Raw genomic sequence first — 24,109 nt, forward strand, 5'->3', positions numbered from 1 at the left:
TCTGGCACAAAACGTTACCACTGGAAACTGTTGTGCACTGGAAAAAAGGCCACTCCAAAAATAAGCAAAAAAAAATTAAAACAAGATATTTTTGCTTGTAATAAGCAAAAAAATCTGCCAATGGAACAAGTGAAAATTGTCTTGGTAAGATTTCTTAAAATAAGACATTATATTTAAGCCTTACAAGATATGAATGATCTTGAAATTAGCTGGGAAAACTCATTTTTAGCTATATTTTACTAATATTGTGTCTCATAATAAGCTTGTCATGCTCAAAAATAGTATTTTGCCCTCAAAAGTAGCATTTTATTTTTTGTCATCCTGTTTGTTTCAAGTGTATTTTAACTAATTTTTAGTTCTATAATTGTTACACTGTTCTAGATTTAAGTCACCACCAACTTGAAATAAGATTGGAAACTGGCATTTTGAGACAAAATGTCTTGAAGTTAGCATTCCTGACTCGTATTAGGCAGTGCCCTTTTGCCATAAGCCATAATTTACCATCCTGTCATCATCTCAAGTGTATTTACCTTATTGTAAGCTCTACAAAAGTAATACTGTTCTAGATTCAAGACATTTTACCTACTAGATTCAAGACATTAACTACTGTTTACAAGAAAGAAAAAGTGAAAAATAGACCTGCATTTAACCGACTTTATTTAAACAGCATAAAAGGGAAACAGCTTAATTTCTCAACATTTTGGCTCACAGTATTTATGAAACAGAAATATGAAAACATAGTAGAATATGCCAAATATGTCAGTTAAGGTCAGGTCCAAACATCCGACCAATGTGCCAATACACGTACAAAATCTGTGCTTTGCACAGGCACTCAGCACAGAAACACTAAAACTGCTCCACTTGTGACATTCACAATATTGTAACATTCAAATTAAGGGTTCTGAGCTAACTAGTTCCTCAATACAACATTAACCCTTGTAACATCATCCTTCAAGGATAATTCCGGTGAAAAATGAACCTGGGTTAATTAACACATGGTTAACGAGTCAATCGTTCCCTGGAATGAGTTTTCATGATAATCGAATGTAAAGAGTTTTATCTCTAAAAACATGCAGGAACCATCTTGGAAAACAGTCTTGACTAATCGAGTCACGGCGTTCGTGGCTCGACTAGTCGAGACTGTTTTCCAAGATGGATCATCTCTGTAAACGCGTAATGTACTGTCTTTATAAAGTATCTTCTTATTAAACTGTTTGTACACTTACAAAGTTCTCAATGCTTCGGTTTGCATGTAGGGACCCTCATTATGCTACCGTGTTAGTGTGAGGCTATTTTGAGCCTTGTTAGTGGTATTAACTAGCGATTTACTTTTACTTACACTATGCCCCATATACTAGTGTTATAAGCTAATCTGTTTTTAGAGATAAAACTCTTTACATTCGAATATCATGAAAACGCATTCCAGGGAACGATTGACTCAGTAACCATGTGTTAATTACCCCAGGTTAATTTTTCACCAGAATTATCCTTTAAGGATGGACCATACTAAATTAGTGACTGCATCTGCTGAACAGACAATTAGTTATTTAAACTGAAGTGTGTGAAATTTTGAAAAGTGCAAACACACACACAATATAACGGCATGTTGGCTAATATTGTCGTGCACCCCAAATTAACACTGGGCTAACTTAGACAAATTCCAACCAAGAATCAATAGAACATTGAACTGCAATACCTTTGGAGGGAGAGAGGAAGTGCTATCCTAACACCATATCTGACCACTGGTTTTATTGGCCAATAAAAGCTTTCCACTCTGCCATGCTCTTCTTGTAAGACGATGTGAGATCTCTCTCATGCATTATGTCTAAGAGGACCTCCGTCTGTATGACTGAAAGCAGAGTGGCTACACACTTTGGATAAGTCAGGTGTAGGCTATAATAGTAGGCCATAAGGTATAAAGCACTCTCGGTAAGCTTGTCTTTTGGAAAGGTGGTTATTGCCACATCTCCCACCGCTAGGAGGAAGTTGGACGGACCGACAATCAGGACTGGACAGGAGAGAGGGCGTTTCTTCAAGTAGGAATTGGGATCTTCTCCTTCCTGTAACAGATAACACAGACATCCTTCTGTCAGGATAATGCATTTTGGTCATTTGGAACCTAGGGTAGAGGGTTGTTTACAAACACTTAAAGCAAAATTCTGACAAAAGTTACTGAGAAAGCTCCATCTGAAAGTGCTGTTTTTAACTATCCCCAATGCATTTACTGTTTACACATGTCTACCCTTCCAAAAGAAGTAAAAACCAAGGCTATGGCTAGTCTTGCTTGGTTATCATTAGGGTGATTAAACCTGCTACCATGTAATGCACCCATTTTTGTACATACTGTGACAGCCAAGAAATCTACTCAGTGAAAATCCTCTTTTTAAAAACAAATGTTTAGGTGTCTTTGAAGGCTTAGAACATACAGTACGTGAATAGGAAATGCATTGGGAGTCATCAAGGGCAGCACCTTCAGTTATATTTTTTTCCGATACGGCAGTCAAAACGATCGTACAACATTTTACACGGCTCACCTCGAGGACATGCACCAGAGCCTCACTCGCATCTCGTACCCTCTTTGGAGGAGCTGAGGTGGAGGGGAACAGTGATGGCAGCACACGTAGGATCTCAAGAGCCTGTTCAGCTGTACAGGAAGTGATTCATTACTTACACAAGGTAAAATCTGATAAAAGGTATACAACAGACACAATGCTTAAAAAATAAAGAAATCAGCAAATAATGGGATAACCATCATAGACGAAAAAAAAAAAAAAAAAAAAACACTAGCTAATGTACTTGACAACATGCCTGAAGGTCCACCCTAAACCCTATTCACTAATAACACCAAAACAGCATTCCCTACCTTTGTCCATTCCCATTGGGGGTTTCAACACCTTTTTCCATACACCGAAAAACTGCACCTTCTGGCAGAAGTCATGCCATCTTCCCTTTAGTTCATTGATGAAGTTGGTATTTTCCGCATCCAAAATGCGTTTAAGCTCCTCCATCACCTATGAAATATAAAATATACCAATACAGACATTTGAATAATATAATTTAAGAGGAAACTGGTATTTTAAACATTGTGTGTGATACCATGGTTTTAATCATGCAGTCAATAATGACTTACATGTCCAACGTCCTTGAAACAAGGATATGCTTCTAGAACCTTCTCATGTCTGTTCTCCTCGCGAACGGTATTTGAATCAATGAATGCTCTTCTGGCTACAAATTCCAAATCCAAGAGATGAGAGACATCCTGGTGATTTGGATTTTTTCTTTTATACATAGAATGTAGGGTCTTGTAATGCTTGGCCAAGGTTGCTGAACTGGTGTCTGGACTGTCAACATCTGCAGACTTGTTAGCTGTAAGACACAAAAATACATAATTAATATTCCTCATGTTGTTGCATGAAAAAAATATTTCAAAACTGCCATAAAAATCATACATTAATATTAAATGTTTTAATGGAATGAAATCTTTTAACAAATATCAGCCCTGATCCTAACTACCAAATGCCTATTCATTTTTGGAATTTTAACCATTTAAATGCCATAAAAAAAAATAAAAATAATTTTTTGCATAATAATGCATGAGAACTATTTGTTTGAAACTCATATGGTCATGCAATCACAAACAATTGCATGTAGGCACACAAGTACACCCCCACTACACACAGTCATGTGGTAGTTGGACGAACTCACCATCAGGACTGGACAGGGTAGAGGGTGCTTCTTCAGGTAGGCTTTGGGATCTTCTTTTTCCTTCAAAATATAACACACACATATTTCTGACAAGTACTTTAAGGATCATTTCGGTATTTTGTAACCAAAAATTACATTCAATTTAAAAGAGCAAAATGCCACTAATGAGACATATGGGTTTTAAATGCATAACATTATTTGCTATGCTGGAGAGGTTATAGAAAGTAATGTTGCACAGTAGACTGATACTAAAAGGTGCTGCTGTACACAACTGTCCAAAATGATACAATACCAGCTTTTTATTAATACCAGATTTCTGTTAAAACTTAATTTCTACAATAATGTTAATAAAACTCTGCGTTTCTCAGCGACAGCTCAGAAACCTGACAGATCTAGAAAAGATCTGTGTGGAGGAGTGGGCCAAAATCCCTCCTGCAGTGTGTGCAAACCTGATGAAAAACTACAGGAAACGTTTGACCTCAAACAAAGGCTACTGTACCAAATATTAACATTCTCAGGTGTTCAAATACTTATTTGCAGCTGTATCATACAAATAAATAGTTAAAAAAAATCATACATTGTGATTTCTGGATTTTAGTTTTAGATTCTGTCTCTCACAGTGGACATCCACCTACGATGACAATTTCAGACCCCTCCATGATTTCTAAGTGGGAGAACTTGCAAAATAGCAGGGTGTTCACATACTTATTTTCCTCACTGTACCTATTCTCTAAAGTGAATTTTAAAGCCTTTTACTTCTGTCATGTCAGGACTGTCATCTTGACCAATAAAGTGGGTTTATTAGTTTATCTAAAATATAAATACCTCACAAGGGCAAATATGTAAATGCAAAGTTGAAACTCACCTTCTAACTCACTTTCTTTACCGTCTGAGCGTGGGCTACCACTTTCTTCTGTGGACAGATCTAGAATGATTGTGGAGTCACTTGAACCCATTTCATCCGTGTCTGTTGACTGCTCAAGACAGCGCCTCTTTGTAGAGCTGCAAAGATTAGTCAGTTAATCAATTAGTTGTCAACTACTAAATCAATCAATCCATCTGACTTTATTTGTACTGCACTTTTCATACAAACAAAGTGTAACAAAGTGCTTCATAATAAAAAGCAATATCCCCACACACATCCAAAGCAATTACTTTGTAGTCAAACACTAACAGCACTCATTAAAACCGGGAAGTGAGGAGACACTAGAGACAGATCACCCAGGACAGGACATTGACATGACTGATCACTTTGAGTATTTTTTTTTTTTTTAAATGTCCAAATATGATTGAAGCTTCTCAAATGTGATCTAGCTTCTTTAGTCCTCTATGACAGTGAAATTATCAGCTTTGGGTTATGGATTAAACAAGACTTTTGAGGACATCACCTTGTACTTTATATTGACCAGACAACTAATCAATTAATCTTGAAAATGATTAACAGATGAATCTTTGATGAACAAAATCATTAGTTACAGCTCACCTCTTTGAATGTCTCCCATCTGGATTTGTTTTTTGGGGGGATCTCACATTTTGCAATCTTTTGTAAAGCTGTCTGTACACAGTGAACTGCACAAGACATTTAATCAATTTTTCAAATCGCTAAAAATGTCCAACATGAAACCGTCATCAAACTGGGTGCATTTCACTTACCCATGTATGGAGGCCTTGGTCCTGCAGCATGGGGTAGTACAGTACTATTCTCTTTGCCATTGCTGTGATTTCTGGCTTTGATGGGTATCTGTGTGATTCTCTATCCCCCTTTGCCCTCAGGATCGCAATCATACTGGTCATGGTGTTTCGAATGAGCCGGCATCTGAGCTCCTTTGACATTTGGCAGTCGCGCTGTTCGCCTCTCTTCGACAACTCAAAGTACTGTTGTCGGACTTGCTCAAGTTCTGTGTCGGTGTGCAATACATATTCTGGAAAGGATAACTTCACAACCTTTTCAGGGGTTGTGTACTTTGCAGGACTTGCTTTCACAGGAGTGGATGTCTGTTGCATGGGTGAAGCATTAAAGGAGGAAATGCCCGATAATTTTGAGTGTTCTTGGCCAGACTCCTGTAAAATAAAAGATAATGAACTAATGTAAAAAGCAACATTTTTGTTTTTCATGTCAACACAAAATGCAGTGTAGCATTGACAGCTTTGCACACGTAAAAATAAGCAATGTTCCATTTTAGGTGTGTGAAATCGATAACATTAACTAACTGAACACCTATCAATTAATCTAAACTGAATTGAACACAGATGTAGACTACCATGTCTGTTCCAAAAACACTGTGCTGTTAGCTTAATGTGCTGCTGCCAACTTAAATAGGTGTTTAGTTTAAACCACTTAAAGGCACAATATGTAACTTTTTTGCTTTAAAAATAGCAAAAATCACTATATCTATGTTATATATTTTTTGTAGTTGTGTACTTACATTATCCCGACTGTTTCCAATGTCACAAGTCTGGTTATGCGGTGATGTCGTTATGAATTTAGGCAAGGCAAATTAATTGTAGTTCCTAACTAATTTAATAACAATACTAGCTTCATAATAATAATAATAATGATTTAATACATTAATGGGAAAACAAGCTAATTATCGTATTGATATCGTCAAAGGCATCTGCCAGCAGCGATATCTCTGACTCTCGTCGATACACAATACTATTGTCTATCGGCACAACCCTATGAGAAACTGACCTCTTCTGAGGCACCATGACAGGCACGCCAGACCGCTTTTCTCCGTATAAAGTTCTCTGGGCCTGGGAAAAGATCTCGCAAGTCTTCACGAGACAGAGTGCTCATCATTGTCTCTGTGATGTTTGCAGCTATGAAAACATTAAAAGACAAACATAGCTAGATGAAACAGTGCCCTAGAAATCAAACTGAATGAGACTATTATGGCGCTTTTCCACTACACAGTACCAGCTCGCCTCGGCTCTGTTTGGTTTTACACTGTGTAAAAGTTGTACCTGTACCTGCTTTCAGGTACTTTTTTTTGTACCACCTCAGGCGAGGTTCTGAGCGAGCTGAGGCGATACTAAAATGTGACGTGAAAACACGGCAGACTGCTGATTAGATTAGAGAATGCACTAACGTTACCACCAAAGAAAAATAAATGTCTCATGCCTTGTATTTTTTTAATAAGTTGTATTAATAAAGTAAAGGCATAGAACCAGTTAATTTGTAGTGCATTGACAATAGTTTTATATAATTAGTTTATTAATTTAAATTAACAGTTGACTAGTTTATGAATTTAGCGGGAACAAAATTGCGCGAGTAACGGGAGGGTAAAATTCACTTTGATATTGGTCTGAAGTTCCGAACACAATATAAAACATTATCCAAAAGCTCATCAGCATTTGTACGTATGATAAATAATAACATTTGCATACATTACCCCTTAAAATCGACACTGCGACATCATCCAATTCTTCCATGTCGCAATAGCTTTTAGCTCCGCTAACTTAACGTTAGCCCGCCTCGCTGTCTCTGTTCAGCGGCAACGATACACAATAAACATTGAAAACACATATAAACGTCGATAACATTCAAATGGTGTGCAATGTGAACTACAAAGAATGAGCACTGAATACAACTTACTTGCAATGAAACACGTCAAGAAGACTCCCAAGACATCCAAGTTCAAATCGGTCCGTTAGTTTCCAGTATAATTAGTTTACGCCTACATTCTCATTTGCAGCAGGTGGCTGGCGGGTGTAACCATAGAAACGAGTTTTTACGGCAGTCTTGCGACCAGTTGTTTACCGTACTCTTGCATCTTGCTTGTCTTTGCTTCCAACATGATTTGGCGTTGCTTCATATGCTACATATTTGTGGCACTGACTCTGAAACAACTTTTGAGTCACATTAACACCATGCACAGTCGCAGCCCTGACTTTCGCGTCGTGTGTGGGATTGATGGCTGTCCGAGTGAGTACAGGGTGTATAACTCCTTCTACTATCACGTGAAGCGAACACATGCGCATCATCTTCTTCAAGTTGAAGCGACGGAGGAGGAAGGACCGACTCGCCACGTTTTACCTGGAGCAGGTGAAAGGACAGGCCCAACCGACCAAACTAATTCAATCCATGTGGCTGAAGCGGAGGGCTCAAGCATCGTCATTCCAGCGGTAAGTCATTACACAAACTAGAATTTAACGTAACAATACAAGTTCAGTTCAAAGGCCTTTATGTTAATTTATTGGTAAGAGAGCAGGTGAAGGGATACAATTTAGTATGTGTGTCAATCTTAACACTCATGAAGGACAGATTTTTTTCTGATGCTGTCAAAGTACTGTTTTGTTTTTATTGTTGTTGTTATTTTACATACTCGAATAATAAAAATACATAAATAAATACACCAATCAGTAAAAATACACCCATCTTGTACCTTTTTATAAGAAGAAATCTAGCTAGCTAGCTTACCCAGGTAGTTATTAGATTGTCTGGTGGTGCTACCTACACATGACAATATTTTCCCTGTTTCAATAGGTTTGTTGTTAATTTCTTTCAGAGTGGATTCCAAGAAGATGGAGAGGGTCGCATGGACGTTGGTCTTTGTAAACATGCAACTGGATTTCTTCTTCAAGCCAGAGAAACCCATCAACTGACACAGGTAACTTATGCCATTGATTTTCCAATTTATTATATTTAATTTTTAGTAGCAAACTTAAAAGCAATAAGCTTAAACTGTAGAATGACTTAGCCACTGTTTAGACCTGGCATCTTGGTTGATCCGATCACAGGTGGACATCTCAGAAACACCTGAAATAGAATGTGTATGCACATGCTTCTTTCCTTCCAAGTACTTTCTTTCTATCTATCTGATGAATTGGCTTTAAACTTTCTGGCTATGCTTTTTCAAGCCAACTTAAAGTTTGCTAACAGACTTGTTTATCTAGTTATTTAAGATAGCTTAAAGGGGGGCGCACACCGGTCGCACAGCGCCACGTCTTTTAAATTCAAACACATTATTCTCTCTGAGTGTACACACACCGGCATTGCCATATACGGTGTACTTCATTGTACTGCAGTTGTTTTTTGTAAGGGTTCAGTGAACATTTGTGATCGGATCTCACTTCCCCATTATATATGCAAATGGACACATACTTTGCTTACAAAATCTGCCCATCCACTCCATTTGTTGAGCATGAGCTAAAAATGAAGACAACATAATAAACCCAGCACTTACACTTTTATTTAGCACTTAGTCCACCTGATCCTATTGCTCAAAACGCATTTTAAGACCAAGTGTAAACAAGGTCTTAAAGCTGCAGAAGCTAATATTATTTCATGATAGTTTTGCTGTAAATAGCCTATTTTGATCATTGCATTTCACTAACAATACAGCATGTAATTGAAGGGTTACTTAAAAAAAAAAATGTAAAAAAAAAAAGTGTCTGAGTTTCCATGTTGACTGCATTTTATAATGTATAATTTTTTTGTTTGTTTGTTTTCTACTCTTCAGAGAGCTGTTAACCAAATGGTGAGTGGAGTCCAGCAATATCAGGCCGCATTATTGGAGCACCTAAAACAGCAAATGAGCGACATGATTGAGAGACATTCTGGGGACCTGGATCAACTAAAGAGTGATGCAATGGGGATATTTGACCAGTTTGTTGACCCTTTCTGTCAAATTGCTTCCACCCATTTGCAGGATAAGACCATCAAAGAACTGCTAATACCAGTTGAACCAGAGATTCTTGTCGCAAAACAAACAGTATGTTATGTGAAAAATGGAGACTCCAGAGTTCTTACTATTAAGGACCATTTATTTCATTATATACCGTTGGTGAAAAGTTTGGAGCAGCTGCTATCACATCCACAAATAATTGCAATGATTGACAACAGGCCACAGACATGCAAGGATGGATTTTTTCATGATTTCATAGATGGAGACATTTTTAAGTCGCACCCACTGTTTTTGAAATTTCCCACAGCATTGCAGTTGATTTTATATACAGATGAAATTGAGCTATGCAATCCTCTTGGATCTCGGGCAAACAAAAACAAATTGTTATTGATTTATTACACCTTAGGTAACATCAACCCTAAATACCGATCAAGACTTGCTGCCATTCGTCTGCTTGCCATGGTAAAATCAAAAGATCTTTCCCATTGTGGTATTGATGAGATATTTGAGAGGATTAACCATGACTTAACTGAGCTGTATGATGGTGTCCAGGTTGTCACTGCAAGTGGTGAGAGGACAATTTATGGGGCACTTATGTCTGTGTGCGGAGACACTCTAGCTCAGCATGACGTGGCTGGATTTAAGATAGGAGTGGGATTTGCCTACAGTAAATGCAGGCACTGCGAATGCAACTTTGAAGACATGCAGGAGCAATTTAATGAAGATTTGTTTGTTAAAAGGACTACGGCAAGTCATAACAGGCAATGTAATGACATTGAAAAGGCAAATACTGACTTTCTGAAAGACAATCTTAAAATGACATATGGCATAAACAGGAGAAGCAAATTAACAGAATTTCCTCACTTTGATATAATCAATCAAACCCCACAGGACATCATGCATGTCATTCTTGAAGGTGTTGCCCCATATGAAATCAAATGTGTTTTAAAGCATCTTGTGCTTTCAGGGCATATGGACTTGGACGCATTCAACAGTGCAATTATTTGCTTCCCTTATTCTCCTGTGGATGCAAGGGATAAGCCTTGCCCCATATCTGTCAATACACTATCATCAAATGACAATAAATTGAAACAGTCAGCTGGGCAGATGCTGGTTTTGTTAAAGATCCTGCCATTTCTCATTGACAAACTTGGAGAAAATGATTACACACAAATGCTACTTAAGTTGTTAGAGATAGTCAAAATTCTTTTTTCACCAATTATTGCTCTCTCAACTCTTTCAAGGCTGAAGCTTTTAATAGAGCACCATTTAAAACATTTCAAACAACTGTTTCCAGATGCAAATATTATACCTAAACAGCATTACTTGCTGCATCTTCCTTCTCAGATTAAGGCACTTGGTCCTACAGTGAGGCATATGTGTATGCGCTTTGAGTCAAAGCATTGCTTTTTTAAGCAGTGGGCTTTGAAAAGTAGTTTTAAAAATATCTGTAAGTCTCTTGTGAAGCACAACCAACTTTATGAATGTAGTCAGAATGTGCTTGAGAAACATCCAATTTGTTCAAGGGAAGTTGACATGGGCCCAGCCTCTGAGGTGAAAAATGTTCATTATGTAGAAGGAAAGATTAAAGACTTCTTAGGAATAGAGCATGTTGAACATATAGTTTCTGTAAAGTGGATTATACAACATGGTAATAAGCATACATGTGGAAAATCTTTGGTTATTTCTAATGTCATCAATGATACTCCAGAGTTTTCACTTGTAAAAAACATTTATATTTTAAATGCGTCAGTGTATTGTTTTGAATGCCAACCTCTCTCTACAGTTGGGTGGAATGATCATTATTTAGCTTATGAGGTAGAAGTTCCCGATCTAGCTCAAGCCAATATTTTCATGGATGCTGAAAAGCTTGTTGATTATACACCATACCACTATGTAAACTTCAATAATAGCAAGTACATTCCACTGAAGTATGATCTCACAGACATCATTAAACATAATTCTTGAGTCTGTATTGAGTGTGGGTGTGACAATCAGCGAGTGCACTCCTTCTCTATTTATCATTTCATCTTATGGCTTTACCTGGACTGATTGTGCTTTGTCTTTCACCTGTTTTAGATTATTCTTGTTAGCTTCTCTGATTTAAGCCTTGGTTTTCCTTTGTGTCCTTTGCAAAGTCTTGTTACACTGTAAGTGTACATCTCTGAGCTTTCCCTGTTTTAATATTCTGTGTTTCTCTGGACTCTTGACCCTTGCCTGCTTTCTGAACTGTTCATGAACCTGTGCTGCCTGCCTCGACCTAAGCCTGTTTTCACTACGAGTTACTGGTTTGCCCCTTGTTTAACTGTATGCCGGAGTTTATGTCTGCTTGTGTTTGAGCTGAAATAAAGTGCTGCACATGGATCCGACCGCCTCTGTCCGTACGTTACAGTGGGTATTTGGGTGCAGTTTTTTTGGGCGGGTATTTTTTTTAAGCACTACAAACACTGTAATTGATGACAGCATTTATTTTTACTTATTGCTTTTGCAGTATGTCCAGAGTGCAACAGAACAGAGAAGGAAACATAATTCCAGATTTTGCCACTGTCTTTTTTACATATCACATGGACATGGTTTGATGCAAATGTAAGAAAAATAGCCACACTGTACTCTGCATTGTGAGTTGGGCATGTTGACCATGCAGTTTTCAATAAAGCAGATTTGTTGTCTCAATTCAAGTCAAGTCTATTTCTTGAAACAAGACGATTCATCTTTAACAAATAACACAGCAGCTTAAAAACCTTATGACATGTCAAAAAAAGCTTGTTTCATCTGAGATATGACTCAAAACAAGATATTTTCAAGACAGATTCACTTAACAAGATATTCAAGATGCACTGTCTAAAAACAAGCTCCTTTATCTCACTTAAATCTTGGTCTTTAGGTGATTTTGTCTTATATTAAGTGTGATGAGATATTTTGACTAGAAATTAGAAAAATATACTTGACAAGATTTTGAGTTTTTGCAGTGTGGGTTGTGGCCTCCATGGATCAGACTTGTTTTTCCGGTGCATCTCATTGATTATCGATAGGATTGGGATTTGGGAAACTTGGGGCCAGATTGGTGGCCTTGGGCTCTTTGCCTGCTGTTTTTTTTTTTTTTTTTTTTGGTGAGTCCTGCTGCATTGGATATTTCCATGGGACAGGAATAGACAGACTAGCCTTTGGTCCCTGCAAGCATAAAAATACTGTAAATGAACCTTTGGTGCCCAAAATTCTGGTACCAGTTTACGGGTATATAATTGATAATCAATGTTAATAAGTTAATGTTATGGCTGATTCGTGAATATGTTTATTATTTATCTTTCCTTTTCTTATAATGTTCTTTAATTAATTAAAATTAAGGTTGGATGTAGCTTTAGGTTTAGGAAAGGCATTTAGCCAGTGGTATTAATAGTCTTCAATATACCAAGTCCCCAAAACGTAAAACAAGCATATGTGCCTGTGCGTGTGTGAGCCGGCAGTCCTCAGTCTGTGTGAAGACTGCTAATGACCACAGTTCAAGTCGCCCACGACTGTAAGTCTCAGTCTCGGTGTCAGCAGAGGACTGGGATGAGAGACGTTCCTATTACAGCGTGGTGTGTGACATGAATTCCAATTGAATCATGAGGCGTCACTGAATGGTGCACATTTATGATCATTATCTTCTTAGATAACAAAAATTACATTTACAAATAACCACAATTATAATTATTTCATTTCCTTGGGCCATCTATTTAGTGTTGGAGACATTTCATTAATGTTTGTTGTGGCTGTGTAACTGGTAAGTTCACCAAAACTAGGTTATCTAGGAAACACCTGGACATCCAGCCATATAGCACAGATTATATTCATTATTTGTAATGATTTGATAAGATTCAATATAAAGTAAATGCATCAGCTTGGAACTGAAGAAAAAAAGTCTCTTTCTCCAGATTAAAAAAAAAATTACTTTTATAAAGTCTTTAGCTTTTCACTTTTCCAAATAATTGCCAGGATTTGGACTCCCTACTGAACCTCAGCCAGACAAATTAGCAACTGCAGTATGGAGGGTGTGAATAAGTGAGCACTCTCCCACTGTCATCTTTAATAATGCAAGACCTACAGTGCTGGGTCATTGTGAGTGAGTGAGTGAGTGCTTCTTCTTCTTCTATAGCACAGACTTATCTGCTTCCTCTCTAACCCTCCATGACTCTCCATGCAGCACTGATTGTGTTTGAGTGGAGGTGATGCTACAAAATCATCCTCACTCTGTCTATAGAATTTATTTTAATAAACTTTTGGAAAAAACAAATACATATATATATATTTTTAATATAATCTCATTCTATATAATCTCACTGCCTCCGAGTTGCGCAGTGGTAAAGTGCTCGACCTATCATCCGGAGATCGTGAGTTCGATTCCCGGGTGATGCTGTAACCTGTCGTAGCCGGAGGTCTAGAGAGAGCTGATTGGCCGAGCTCTCACAGAGGGGAGGTACTTAGTGCTCCCACATTAATCACGACTCTACAGCCAATCAGGGTTCTATACTACCAGACAGAGTGGTTGTAGTAGCTTAATGTGGGAGCGCCCTAGTGACGGGGAGGAATTAGATACTACTAAAAATTAAAGAGAGAATCAGGAAAAAATGAAAAAAAAAAAAAAGGTTGAGCCACAAATGCACAAATCATCAGAAGTGAATCTTCATCCAACAGTGGAGCAAGTATAGGGGACTATAAGGATGCTTTACCACCTCACGGAATGAGTGTAACTGTACATCATCATGCACGACAACAACTTTCTTGGATAGCAGTCCTCTTCGGATTAAATACGCTTATAAATCCATGTCTCATCCTCAGTAATGATTTGTCAGTAAAGAAACTTTCTCCTTCCTTAGAGTATCGGTCTAAATTTCTTAATTATCTGCAGATATCCAATCGCTACTGTTTTCTTATGTGAGTTTTTTCAACACCAGGTACCTTAAACCGTCAAACCACAAACAACTAATTACTACATGCTGCTCTTCTTTTGTGCAAATCACAAGTGGGGCGTCCATTTCTACTCGCACTACAGTTATAAATTATTGATGTAACACGGGGACTGGGGATACAGCAGCCTTGAACAGAAAGCACTGATAAGACGCACCGTAGCGTTAATATAACTGGAGTGCGAATCATTTTTGACTCACCCTCATGTATGGATAAAGTTTTGGGAATGCCTGACCATCACACCCATATTCGTTTGACACACGTCCCATTCCAGCCTCCACTCTTCTGTTAAGGCTTTCCGTGAGGTTTAGTGTGATCAGGTACTAATGCTGGGGTTTAGTCAGGCGTTCCAGTTTATCCGGTGTTCAGTGGTGTTAAGATCAGTCAAGCCTCTGCGCTGGCAACTTTAGTTCTTCCACTCTGACCTTATCACACATCTTCATGGAGCTCTGTTTGTGCACAAGGACATTTTTGTACCACTCAGTTCTTGTGAAGGGGATTTTCTAACGTCACAGTGTACAAAGACTAGGGAAGACCCTCATAAGTGGTGGGGTGAACACAAATGTTTGGCTTTACAGTATAATCCCATTATAACAAACTCAGTTAAAAAGAAATCACGGCTATAATGGACAAGGTTCTCTAAGGAAAGTTTGCCTATACTGGAGTAATCGGTCCCTGTGGCTGCTAGCAGGTGTAGTTTTATTAATTGTTATAGCAGCATGTCTGCACTGATAAGACAGACTGATTAACAGACGACCACATAGTTTATAAATAGCTACGATGGAAGGGATGCTACTGCGTTGCCAATGACGTTGAAGCTCTGCTTGAGTTCAGAATCTCTTCAGGATCCATTGATAGCTTGCCAAACCCCATTAACTACTCTTGGAATTTATAAGTCGCATATGCTCCTTGTTAACTTATCTTAAACAAACAGAACAACAACAGCTCATACACTGTTTTGTGTAAAATGTTGTAGAAGTCCACTAGGCGCTAACTCCTGATAGTCAGATAACTTGAGATACTTGTATAGGCTGACATTGAATAATCATACTTGCCATAATGCAATATCATTTTAAGAAGCATTCTAGCCATTTCCTTATATAAGGCATGACCTACTCTGGTTATAGCAGACTTCGGATATAACAGACTACCCCCAGAAGCACTTGATGTCCGTTATATCGGGATTGTACTGTATAATGTATTTCTTTGGGCCTGAAGTCTATCCCAGGAGGCTTTTGGCACGAGACAAGGTACACTCTGAAAAGGGTGCCAATCTATCACAGAGCACACACAACAGACAATTTGGGAGGAAACCCACCAAGCACAGGAAGAACATGCAAACTTCTATCCACGCAGACTCGAGGCAGGGATCGAACCTTTGACCCTGGGGGTGCAATCACAATGACAGTGCTAATCACAATGCCAGCATGCCGCCCGAGCAGCAGTATCAAAATAGTATGGCACAAATAGTTAGATTTTAGCAAGAGGCTGTAGCTATAATACTGTATGTTATTTAAACCCAATTAGATTGGGAGAACAATAATGCACTGTGAAGTCTCATTAAAACTCCTACAAAGTCCACTGTCTGTTTATGCTGTCTATTTGGAAATGACGAACTCTATAAGCAATTTCAAATGGGAACAAGGCAATGGTGACCATTTCTAAAATTAAACAAGGAAAAAGTCATTTTAATTCAGGGCCTCATAAATGGTCCTTTTTGAAAGAAATGACAGACGCTCGACACACTTTGTTCTCGAAGTTCCTTTGCACAGTTTTAATGCTGAATGTTTACCTACAGTATGGAACTGTCAAAGTAAGAAACATAAAACATCTGAAGAATAGTGCCCCGGCAAATGAGCTCTATATGTCAGGTATAACCCCTGGATGCCACTCTGTTCCTGTGGCCTACTCCATGTTTTGTGCTTTTTGGGACTTTTAAGTTGGCGTCTGTGTTTGTTGGTTGATGGTTGGTCTTGTCTCACAGGTGTGTTCAGTTGGGTTGATTAGTATTATTATTATTTCTGCTCCAAAATTTAGTTTGTCCTTGTCTTGCATCTGTATTACTATATAACTATATTTGTTTTACCACCGTTCCTGATCTGTTTTTACAGCAAGTCCCCAATATATGAACAAGTTCAGTACTGAGAACTCGTTTGTAAGTCTAATTAGTTCACAAGTCCAAAAGACTTGTCTAGGTTCTAGGAAACGAACACAATTGGCTATAAACAGTTTATTAAAATACAATTCTGTTTAGATGGTTGAATGATTCATGTTAAAAGAACTAATCTCTCAATTATTTTCCCTTTAGTCTCTATTGCTATTGATTGGCGCTTCTTAGCAATACAAGCTTCATTGCCACTACTTTGAAACCTAACGCTGGCAAGTAAATCTAAAACCCGAAAGAACACATTTCTTACTGAAAGTATGTCTATATTTAGCAAAATGTTGCTTCAGTTATATTATCTGAGGCATGGAGATAATAAGGTAATCCAGGAAGGACGTGATAATGGATTGAAAACAGCATGTTCTTGTTTCATGCTGCCTTCCAGGAGCAATCATGCTTTATTAGAAACAGGCCAAAACCGGGTCATGACGAGTTAGATGAAACAAACAGTAAAATCAGATGACATGCTGAAAATGTATTATATAACGGTTTCATACTAATATTTGCATAATCTGACTGAGCAAAAAAAAAAAAAAAAAAAACAGGATCCACCTGCAGCCGTGGTGCTGAAATGACATCACTCTGGTTTTGTAACTGTAGTTTTGTCCCAGTTAAGTGTTTTATGTTCCACAGTCTGGATAGTGGTTTCAGATGCAGAGAAAAAGTGTATTGTGACCCACTTTATTAGGTAATTATAAAAAATAATATAAATAGATTGGAATAGGGATTCTGGCACAATGCAAGCTGATGATAGACGCAATGGTGAGATTTTTTTTAGCACAGCATGACTTTAAGCAATTTCTCTTCTAATCCAAAAATGACCATAGTGATTAATTGTTTTGCAAGGTATTAAAGGAAAACTTATTTTTAAATTTTCTTTTTGCAGCTTTAAGGACAGGCAGCACGGTGGCTTAGCGGTTAGCATTGCTGCCTTGCACCTTCACGGTCTGGGTTTGATTCCCACCTGGGGTATGGAGTTTGCATGTCCAGTGTGTACCCCACCTCATGCCCTAAGTCTCCTGGGTTAGGCTCCAGACCCTCTGCCACCTTGTATACAGTATAAAGTGGTATATATAACGAGTGAGTGAGCTTTAAGGACTACAATGAGGATTTGCTAAATGGATTAATGTTAAACCTTATTATTATTAGATAGTGTGTTTAACCTTTCTCTGCTGTTTTAATCTTCTTGGAATTTAAATGTCCCACAAAAACCACAAACTCAGTTATTCATTGTTGCCCTGGAGTACTGTGTTTCAATCAGTATCCGTAAAAATAAATTTTTTTGTAATTACATTTGAACAGTTTGACTTTTATTCCTTGGATCACAAGGTTGTCTATAGCAATGCAATTACACTGACAGTAATATTTTTAAAAATAACATCAGCAGAGAACTAACGCTAATGCAATCAGGAGAAACTCATAAGATATTGTGTGTAAGAAGTGCTCTATCTACGTTTGCCTACTCTTGTTAGATTCACTCTGGTTACGCGACCAAGAATGAATATGAGGTCGAATAACACCCGAGAAATGTCACACAGCCCATACGTGTACTATGATAAAAAGTTGACATCATGTATAAAAGTGGAACTTATAGAGGAAGAGACTGACGCTGTAAACTATAGATTTTACTTATAATGTTTGTCATAAGCTTTAACAATCAATGTTTGTTTGTTTTTTGCAACAAAATGACTTTTTTTTTCTTGTTCCAAATTGCTACCAGTGACTCACCACACAGACACAATCAAAGCATAAGATTTATTTATTTATTTATTTATTTATTTATTTATTTTCAAATAAAACCCAACAAACATTTTATTGATATCAAATTTATATTGATATTTATTGATATTTCACATTGAAAATACCACCAAGAAAATTGCAAGCTGATTTATTGTGACACAGTTCTGGGAGTTGGAGTTATAGTGTTTTGGAAAAAAATAAAAGGAAATTGACTAACTTGAAATAATAATCCAGCATTTGTGTTTTGTTTGTTTTTTGCACATTTTTTGCACTTAATGCTTCTTTTGAGAAAAAAAAAAGCTTGTTCTTCTTAAAACTGCAGAAATGGAGATATCTAATTTTACTGTCAAACTGTTCATTTGTGTATTTTGTGGTCTTTGGCAGTTGTATGCCATTCATCAAAAGATAAAAAAAATTTCCTCGCACCTCCATCTGCGCCTCAGATCTGTATAAGTGGAGTTTGCATGTTCTCCCCTGTGCTTTATGGGTTTCCTCCAGGTACTCTGGTTTCCTCCCAAAGTGCCAATAGGTACAAGCCATTCCTGAATTGCCCGTAGTGTGGGAATGATGATGTTTGAAGTTAAATTGCCCCACCTCGTGCCTGAAGTCTGCTGGGATAGGCTCCAGGCCTCCCATGAATAAATGAATGAACCAGTCTAGTATTCTCCTCACTATAATCAACATGGTGTTTCAGCTTGCAAACCCTGCACTCATATGATGGTTTTTATTATCAAAGTCACAAAGTTCATAATTTCCATCGTCTTGATGTTTAATTTGAACATCAAATGAAATTCTTGCCATGTGTGTGTGTTAATGGGGAGGCTTCAGGTATCAAACTGTGCATTCAGGTGGAACAAAAGTTATCATTCCTTTTTTATTTTTTGGGATATAAACAACCTAAAAACAAGCATAAAACATGTGACCATGTGTAACTGTTCTATTTATTTGCCTATGTGACACATTTTTACATTTTTACTCAGTCATGTTTGGGTAATTGGTTAAAATTAAATCAAATTCAGTTTGCCTATTTTGTGCTGGGAAAAAAAAGGATACGTCATTCTGTACTACACAATTCTGAGCCCTGTACTGTTCCTGTACTGTTCCTGTACTGTTCCTGTGCTGTCGTCTTGTTGGTGTTCTTTATATTAAAAAAAAAAAGCCTTCACATTCACTGCTAAGCACTGGTCTCAACAACCTTTCTGTTATCCGTTACAATAAAGGAAACGAGATTCAGCAGGGAAACAAATTCTTCCCTCCTGCATGTGACATGCTCTCTTTATTCACTCTGATATCTTGATGTTTCAAGGTGCCTGTGAAGACCTCTTGGAGTGTTAGGAGCTTCTGGGTACCAAGATGCCCATTGCAGTCCCTGAGCGATCATGAGAACACAGAAACAAATCATGCACCCGCTTACTCTATATGTTGAAGAATTTTTAGCATAATATTTTGCGTTGAAATGTTTTCTTAAATGAATGCAACACACATAAATGAAAAAAATATATAATTATACAGCAACACTCTCCATCATTAAGAGCTACAATTTACTTTTTCACCTTTCATCTTATACAGCAGTCATGAGGATGATGCTGAAGTAAATACAAAGTGAGAAGAGATGTTTCCACAACCTTTAAATTGGCATCAAGCATTGGATTAACTTTAATCAATGAATCTAAGATATCAGTAATTTGCTAACTCACAAGTTTTCAGCCAAAAAAAAAGTAAAATGTTTTCTTTGCTGGGAAAACAGAAACACAGCATGGATGGAGAAGAATAAAGGCACTGGTGCTGGTGTTGTAATGCATCCTGCTTATTTACTGTATATGCTAAGCCATCTCTTAGAAATAAGTTTTATGTAATCAGTATTCATTTTTTATGAAAAATGAAACCGTAAATAGAAGCATAATAAACCAAGAACGTGGTAAATATTAAAAAAGGAAAAACAACTCATTAAAAACTCTCTCTACACGCCTATGAAAAAATATTCCTGCAGGTCACAGATGAACTTGTTGAACTTTGATACAAATATTAACTTTCACAAAGTCTGCAGCTTCAGTGTTTTTAGATCTTTTTCTCAGATGTTGCTATGGAATACTGAAGTATAATTACAGTACAAGCATTTCAGAAGTGACAGAGGCTTTTATCAAGTATGCAAAGAGTCAGTATTTGTAGTGTTAACTCTTCTTTTTCAAGACCTCTGCAATTCACCCTGGCGTGCTGTCAATCATCTTCTGGGCTAAATCCTGACTGATGGCAGCACATTCTTACATAATCAGTGCTTGGAGTTTGTCAGAATTTGTGGGGTTTTGTTTGTCCTCCTGACTCTTGGGATTAATGTCAGGGGAGTTTTCTGGCCATGGTTGATGTTTTTTTCCCAGAGCCACTTAGTTATCACTTTTGTCTCATGGCGAGGTGCTCCATTGTTCATCACCAAACTGTTCTTGGATGGTTGGGAGAAGTGGCTCTTGAAGGACGTTTTGGTACCATTCTTTATTCACGGCTGTGAGTGAGTCTACAATCTTGGCTCAGAAGCAACCAGAAACACGAATGATCTCAGGATGCTTTACGGTTGGAATGACACAGGACTGATGGTAGCGCTCACCTTCATACTTCTTTAAAAAGGGAAGCAAAGAAGCTACTGCTCTCCAGATCAGGGACAGGGATATTCTGCAAAAGGTACAAAGATTGGACTGCTGAGGACTGGGGTAAACGATTTTCTATGAAGAATCCCCTTTCAGATTGTTTGGGACTTTATAATAATATTTCATTATTGCAATATGCAATTATTGCAATTATATTTCAGTACATTTATAAATCCACAGGAAATCAATGAGAAAACTGAATCACTGTTTGCCCTGATGTGCAGGTTTAAAAAGCTCCCAAGACATCATGGTCCGCTGAGGTGCAAAGTCATTTTCGATAACATTCGTGAAAGGTCCTGATTCAAGACAAAGACAATGTTTTAAGTCAAACAGGCTTAATAATAATAATAAGCTGAATGTTCAGCCAGGACAATTTAAGATCCAAACCAACAAGAGAGTAACATTACACACATGTGAACATGCTCATGTAATATATCCATCTCAAGCCAGGCTAGTCTGGAAAAAAAAACAAAAAAACACTGTTTCGGAGTCATACACAAAGCGAATAATAATCCCACAATTTGGATGGGAATGGTACAATTATACAGAGCTTCCAAAGAGACATAAAAGAACATTTAATTAAATATAATTATATAGAAAGGGAAAAAAATATATAGACTTTTATTGGGAGATCTCATAAATATGACTCATGATATGTCTTCATCCTCTAGATTTCTAATCAATAATAAACAAGACTGAATTTTTGTAACCAATCATATCGAAGAAATTATTATTTTTTTTTTGCTAGTAAACGCTGGTTTTAAACAGTGAGAAAGTTTCACAATTGTTTTTATTATGTCAGTAATCATCATTATCGTTGATCCATATCATCTGTAAATCACTTAATTATACAGACTGACACTGAGTTTTAATTGACAAATATTCTGCCAAACTAGGTAAAAACCAGCAACAGTTTAGGACTCGCCTTTATGCACTGGGTTTTTTATCCAATCACAGAAAAGACTGAAATAATGCTCAGAAGGTGAGATTTCTTAACCTCACACACAGGTTTGCTAACAGTTTTGCAATCAGTGATTCATCGTCTATACGGCTTATCCTGTGTACAGGGTTGCATGGAGTCTATCCCAGGATAGGGTGACTTAGAGGTGGGATTCACCCTGGACAGGGCGCTAATCTATTGCAGGTCACACATGCACACAGCACACACTCATTAACACATTACAAGCAATTTGGGAACGCCCATTAGTCCAAGCTGCATGTCTTTGGATTGTGGGAGGAAACCAGATAGACAGAACCCAAGGCGGGAATCAAACCCAGACCCAGGTGGTGCACGGCAACTAAGCCATCGTGTCGCTTTATAGCTTTGTGTGGTTGATTAGTTACAGTAGATGCGTTACATTCTGTTGGCATTCTCAGAAATAAGCAAATGAAGTAAAAAACCCTTGAGATTCTTCTCACCTCTAAAGCAGCTATTACTGAGAGACGGATTAGAGCGTATAGGATAATTGTAAAGACAAATTCATTCTTTTTATTAATTATTTTATTAGTTTTTCATCTAATACTGAGTGACTGCCTGACTCGTCTTGTAACTTCAGTTTCTAATTAGGAACGAAATTCAATGTTTTTTTTGTTTGTTTCAATAAAGGACTCGTCCAAAGCTCTAGGGTGAATTAGAATGAAGTATTTTGTAATGTGAAATGTTTTAAGCAACTGGAGAGAAACTGTTTTATGATGAGTTTTTCTTGTTGTTGTTGTTGTTGTTGTTGTTGTTTTTCTTTCCTGTTTTTTTCTAATGCATGATAAGCCTGGGTTTGCTTTCCAGCCATTCACAGTTTGTGACAGTCACAAGCCCATATAAAAATCTAAGGCTGGCATCATAAATTTCATCTGGCACACAACCTGCCCCTTGAACAAATGTACTGATTGAATGTTCTGCTTTAAAGGGAGCAACTGAAACTGAAAGAACAGCAACAACTTTTTTTCCTTTCTTAGATTATTTATAGATGTTCTGAAGTATACTGCATAAAAAAGCATTTTGTGTCCATTTATTATCCATTTTGTCATCTGCCAATCCTGACCCACTTCCCAGCTCTTCTCTATCACAGCTACCACCCAGGGAGGGCAAAGCTCAACATGTGCTTCCTCTGAGACATGTGACGCTAGTCAAGCACGACCTCCCTTCTTCACCTACTGTATATAACTCTGATGGACATAGACAAATGTGCTCTCTTAGCATTGCTGAAATTCAAATGTGACATTATTGTGAATGTATTCTGTTTGGCCACCAATAAGCCAATGCTTTTCTAAACAGTAGATGAATTGTTTAAGTTGATACAAGACTCCTGCCAGCCACGGGTGAGCGTCCGAAGATGGTTTATTCCTTTCCTTAAGGCAGAAGTGCATGAATGGATATAGTATGTTGTTCTGTGTAAATAACAGCTTGTGGTGCACATCACAAAGTTAGCCGATTAAACAAAATAAATGAAGATAGTCTTCATCTTCAATGAAGTGTAAAGAAACAAAGCAAACAGCCCTCAATGAATCTGCCATAATGACTAACATTAATGATATAATAATTGCTATTCACTCAATCCATAATTATCCATACGATAATGAGGTCATTGTATCAGTGGGACTATATTCTTGTCTGATTTTTCATTTGTTGCTGTAGATTAACCTTCAGCACACTTCAAATGTTAATTCAGGAAGACAAAATTGATGTTTGGTGTAGTAATAAATGATAGCATGTCTTGAATGTTATATTAACTTGTACTTGTTTTTGTATTCATTTGACTTTAGTCGCTAACACAGCATATGTAATACCTAGCTAAATGGACGGCCCAAGTGCAGAATTTTACTACTTTCTGTTTGCCAGGTAAAAAATGCATGTACTAATTATTTAAATAATATTTCTTCTGAAACTCTTTTACTCGCTATAAGTAATTACATTCCAACAGCACAGTAGGGTCTAAAGTAAGATACTGACCCTAGCAGATGTATACAGAGGACTGTAAACTGTTTTTAATCCTTCAATTTATTTTTTTCACTTGTTTAGGGACATTTAATTCCTAGCTAGAATAAAAATCTTCATATACATACTTACAACTAGCCTTGTTTCGGTTGTCAATGAATTGATATGCAATTCATTTGATATTAATTATTTGTTAATGGTGAATTATATGCTCTAAGAATTATGCAAGGTTACTTTTGTCCAACACAAACAGATTAACTTTACCTTTGTATGGTCACTAGCATAATGCAACTGTTAATTGTTACAATGGCCAATTTGCCAATGTGTTGAACTTAACCTGATTGAGCCATCTCTA

The 24,109-nt window shown here is 37.4% G+C and overlaps 3 protein-coding genes across 3 annotated transcripts in view; 1 reads left to right on the forward strand and 2 right to left on the reverse strand.

The window, feature by feature from the left end:
• tmem163a (transmembrane protein 163a) overlaps nt 1–24,109 on the reverse strand; it is a 58,125-nt gene that overhangs the window by 16,657 nt on the left and 17,359 nt on the right. The window lies entirely within an intron of this gene.
• Nucleotides 1,102–7,185, reverse strand: LOC128524234 (uncharacterized). Its single transcript, XM_053496690.1, has 10 exons — nt 7,098–7,185; nt 6,398–6,525; nt 5,359–5,766; nt 5,189–5,274; nt 4,571–4,707; nt 3,706–3,765; nt 3,131–3,366; nt 2,864–3,011; nt 2,535–2,644; nt 1,102–2,060 (listed from the first exon to the last, which is right to left on the reverse strand). Exons 1-10 carry the CDS (start codon nt 7,135–7,137, stop codon nt 1,749–1,751), a joined length of 1,665 nt encoding a protein of 554 aa, XP_053352665.1. The 5' UTR covers nt 7,138–7,185; the 3' UTR covers nt 1,102–1,748.
• Nucleotides 7,205–11,325, forward strand: LOC128524233 (uncharacterized). Its single transcript, XM_053496689.1, has 3 exons — nt 7,205–7,830; nt 8,214–8,315; nt 9,168–11,325. Exons 1-3 carry the CDS (start codon nt 7,501–7,503, stop codon nt 11,298–11,300), a joined length of 2,565 nt encoding a protein of 854 aa, XP_053352664.1. The 5' UTR covers nt 7,205–7,500; the 3' UTR covers nt 11,301–11,325.

The sequence above is a fragment of the Clarias gariepinus genome, chromosome 5 (assembly GCF_024256425.1).
Source record: "Clarias gariepinus isolate MV-2021 ecotype Netherlands chromosome 5, CGAR_prim_01v2, whole genome shotgun sequence".
In the NCBI taxonomy this organism is placed as follows: Eukaryota; Metazoa; Chordata; class Actinopteri; order Siluriformes; family Clariidae; genus Clarias; species Clarias gariepinus.

Excerpts from the sequence above, each read along its gene's own strand:
- LOC128524234 (XM_053496690.1), bottom strand. The coding sequence starts at position 7,137 with ATGGAAGAATTGGATGATGTCGCAGTGTCGATTTTAAGGG. Across the intron at positions 3,766-4,570 it reads TAAAGAAAGTGAGTTAGAAG|GAAAAAGAAGATCCCAAAGC; the intron begins GTGAGTTTCAAC and ends TATATTTTGAAG. Across the intron at positions 3,012-3,130 it reads GTTTCAAGGACGTTGGACAT|GTGATGGAGGAGCTTAAACG; the intron begins GTAAGTCATTAT and ends TATATTTCATAG.
- LOC128524233 (XM_053496689.1), top strand. The coding sequence starts at position 7,501 with ATGATTTGGCGTTGCTTCATATGCTACATATTTGTGGCACTGACTCTG. Across the intron at positions 7,831-8,213 it reads CAAGCATCGTCATTCCAGCG|AGTGGATTCCAAGAAGATGG; the intron begins GTAAGTCATTAC and ends AATTTCTTTCAG. Across the intron at positions 8,316-9,167 it reads AAACCCATCAACTGACACAG|AGAGCTGTTAACCAAATGGT; the intron begins GTAACTTATGCC and ends TCTACTCTTCAG.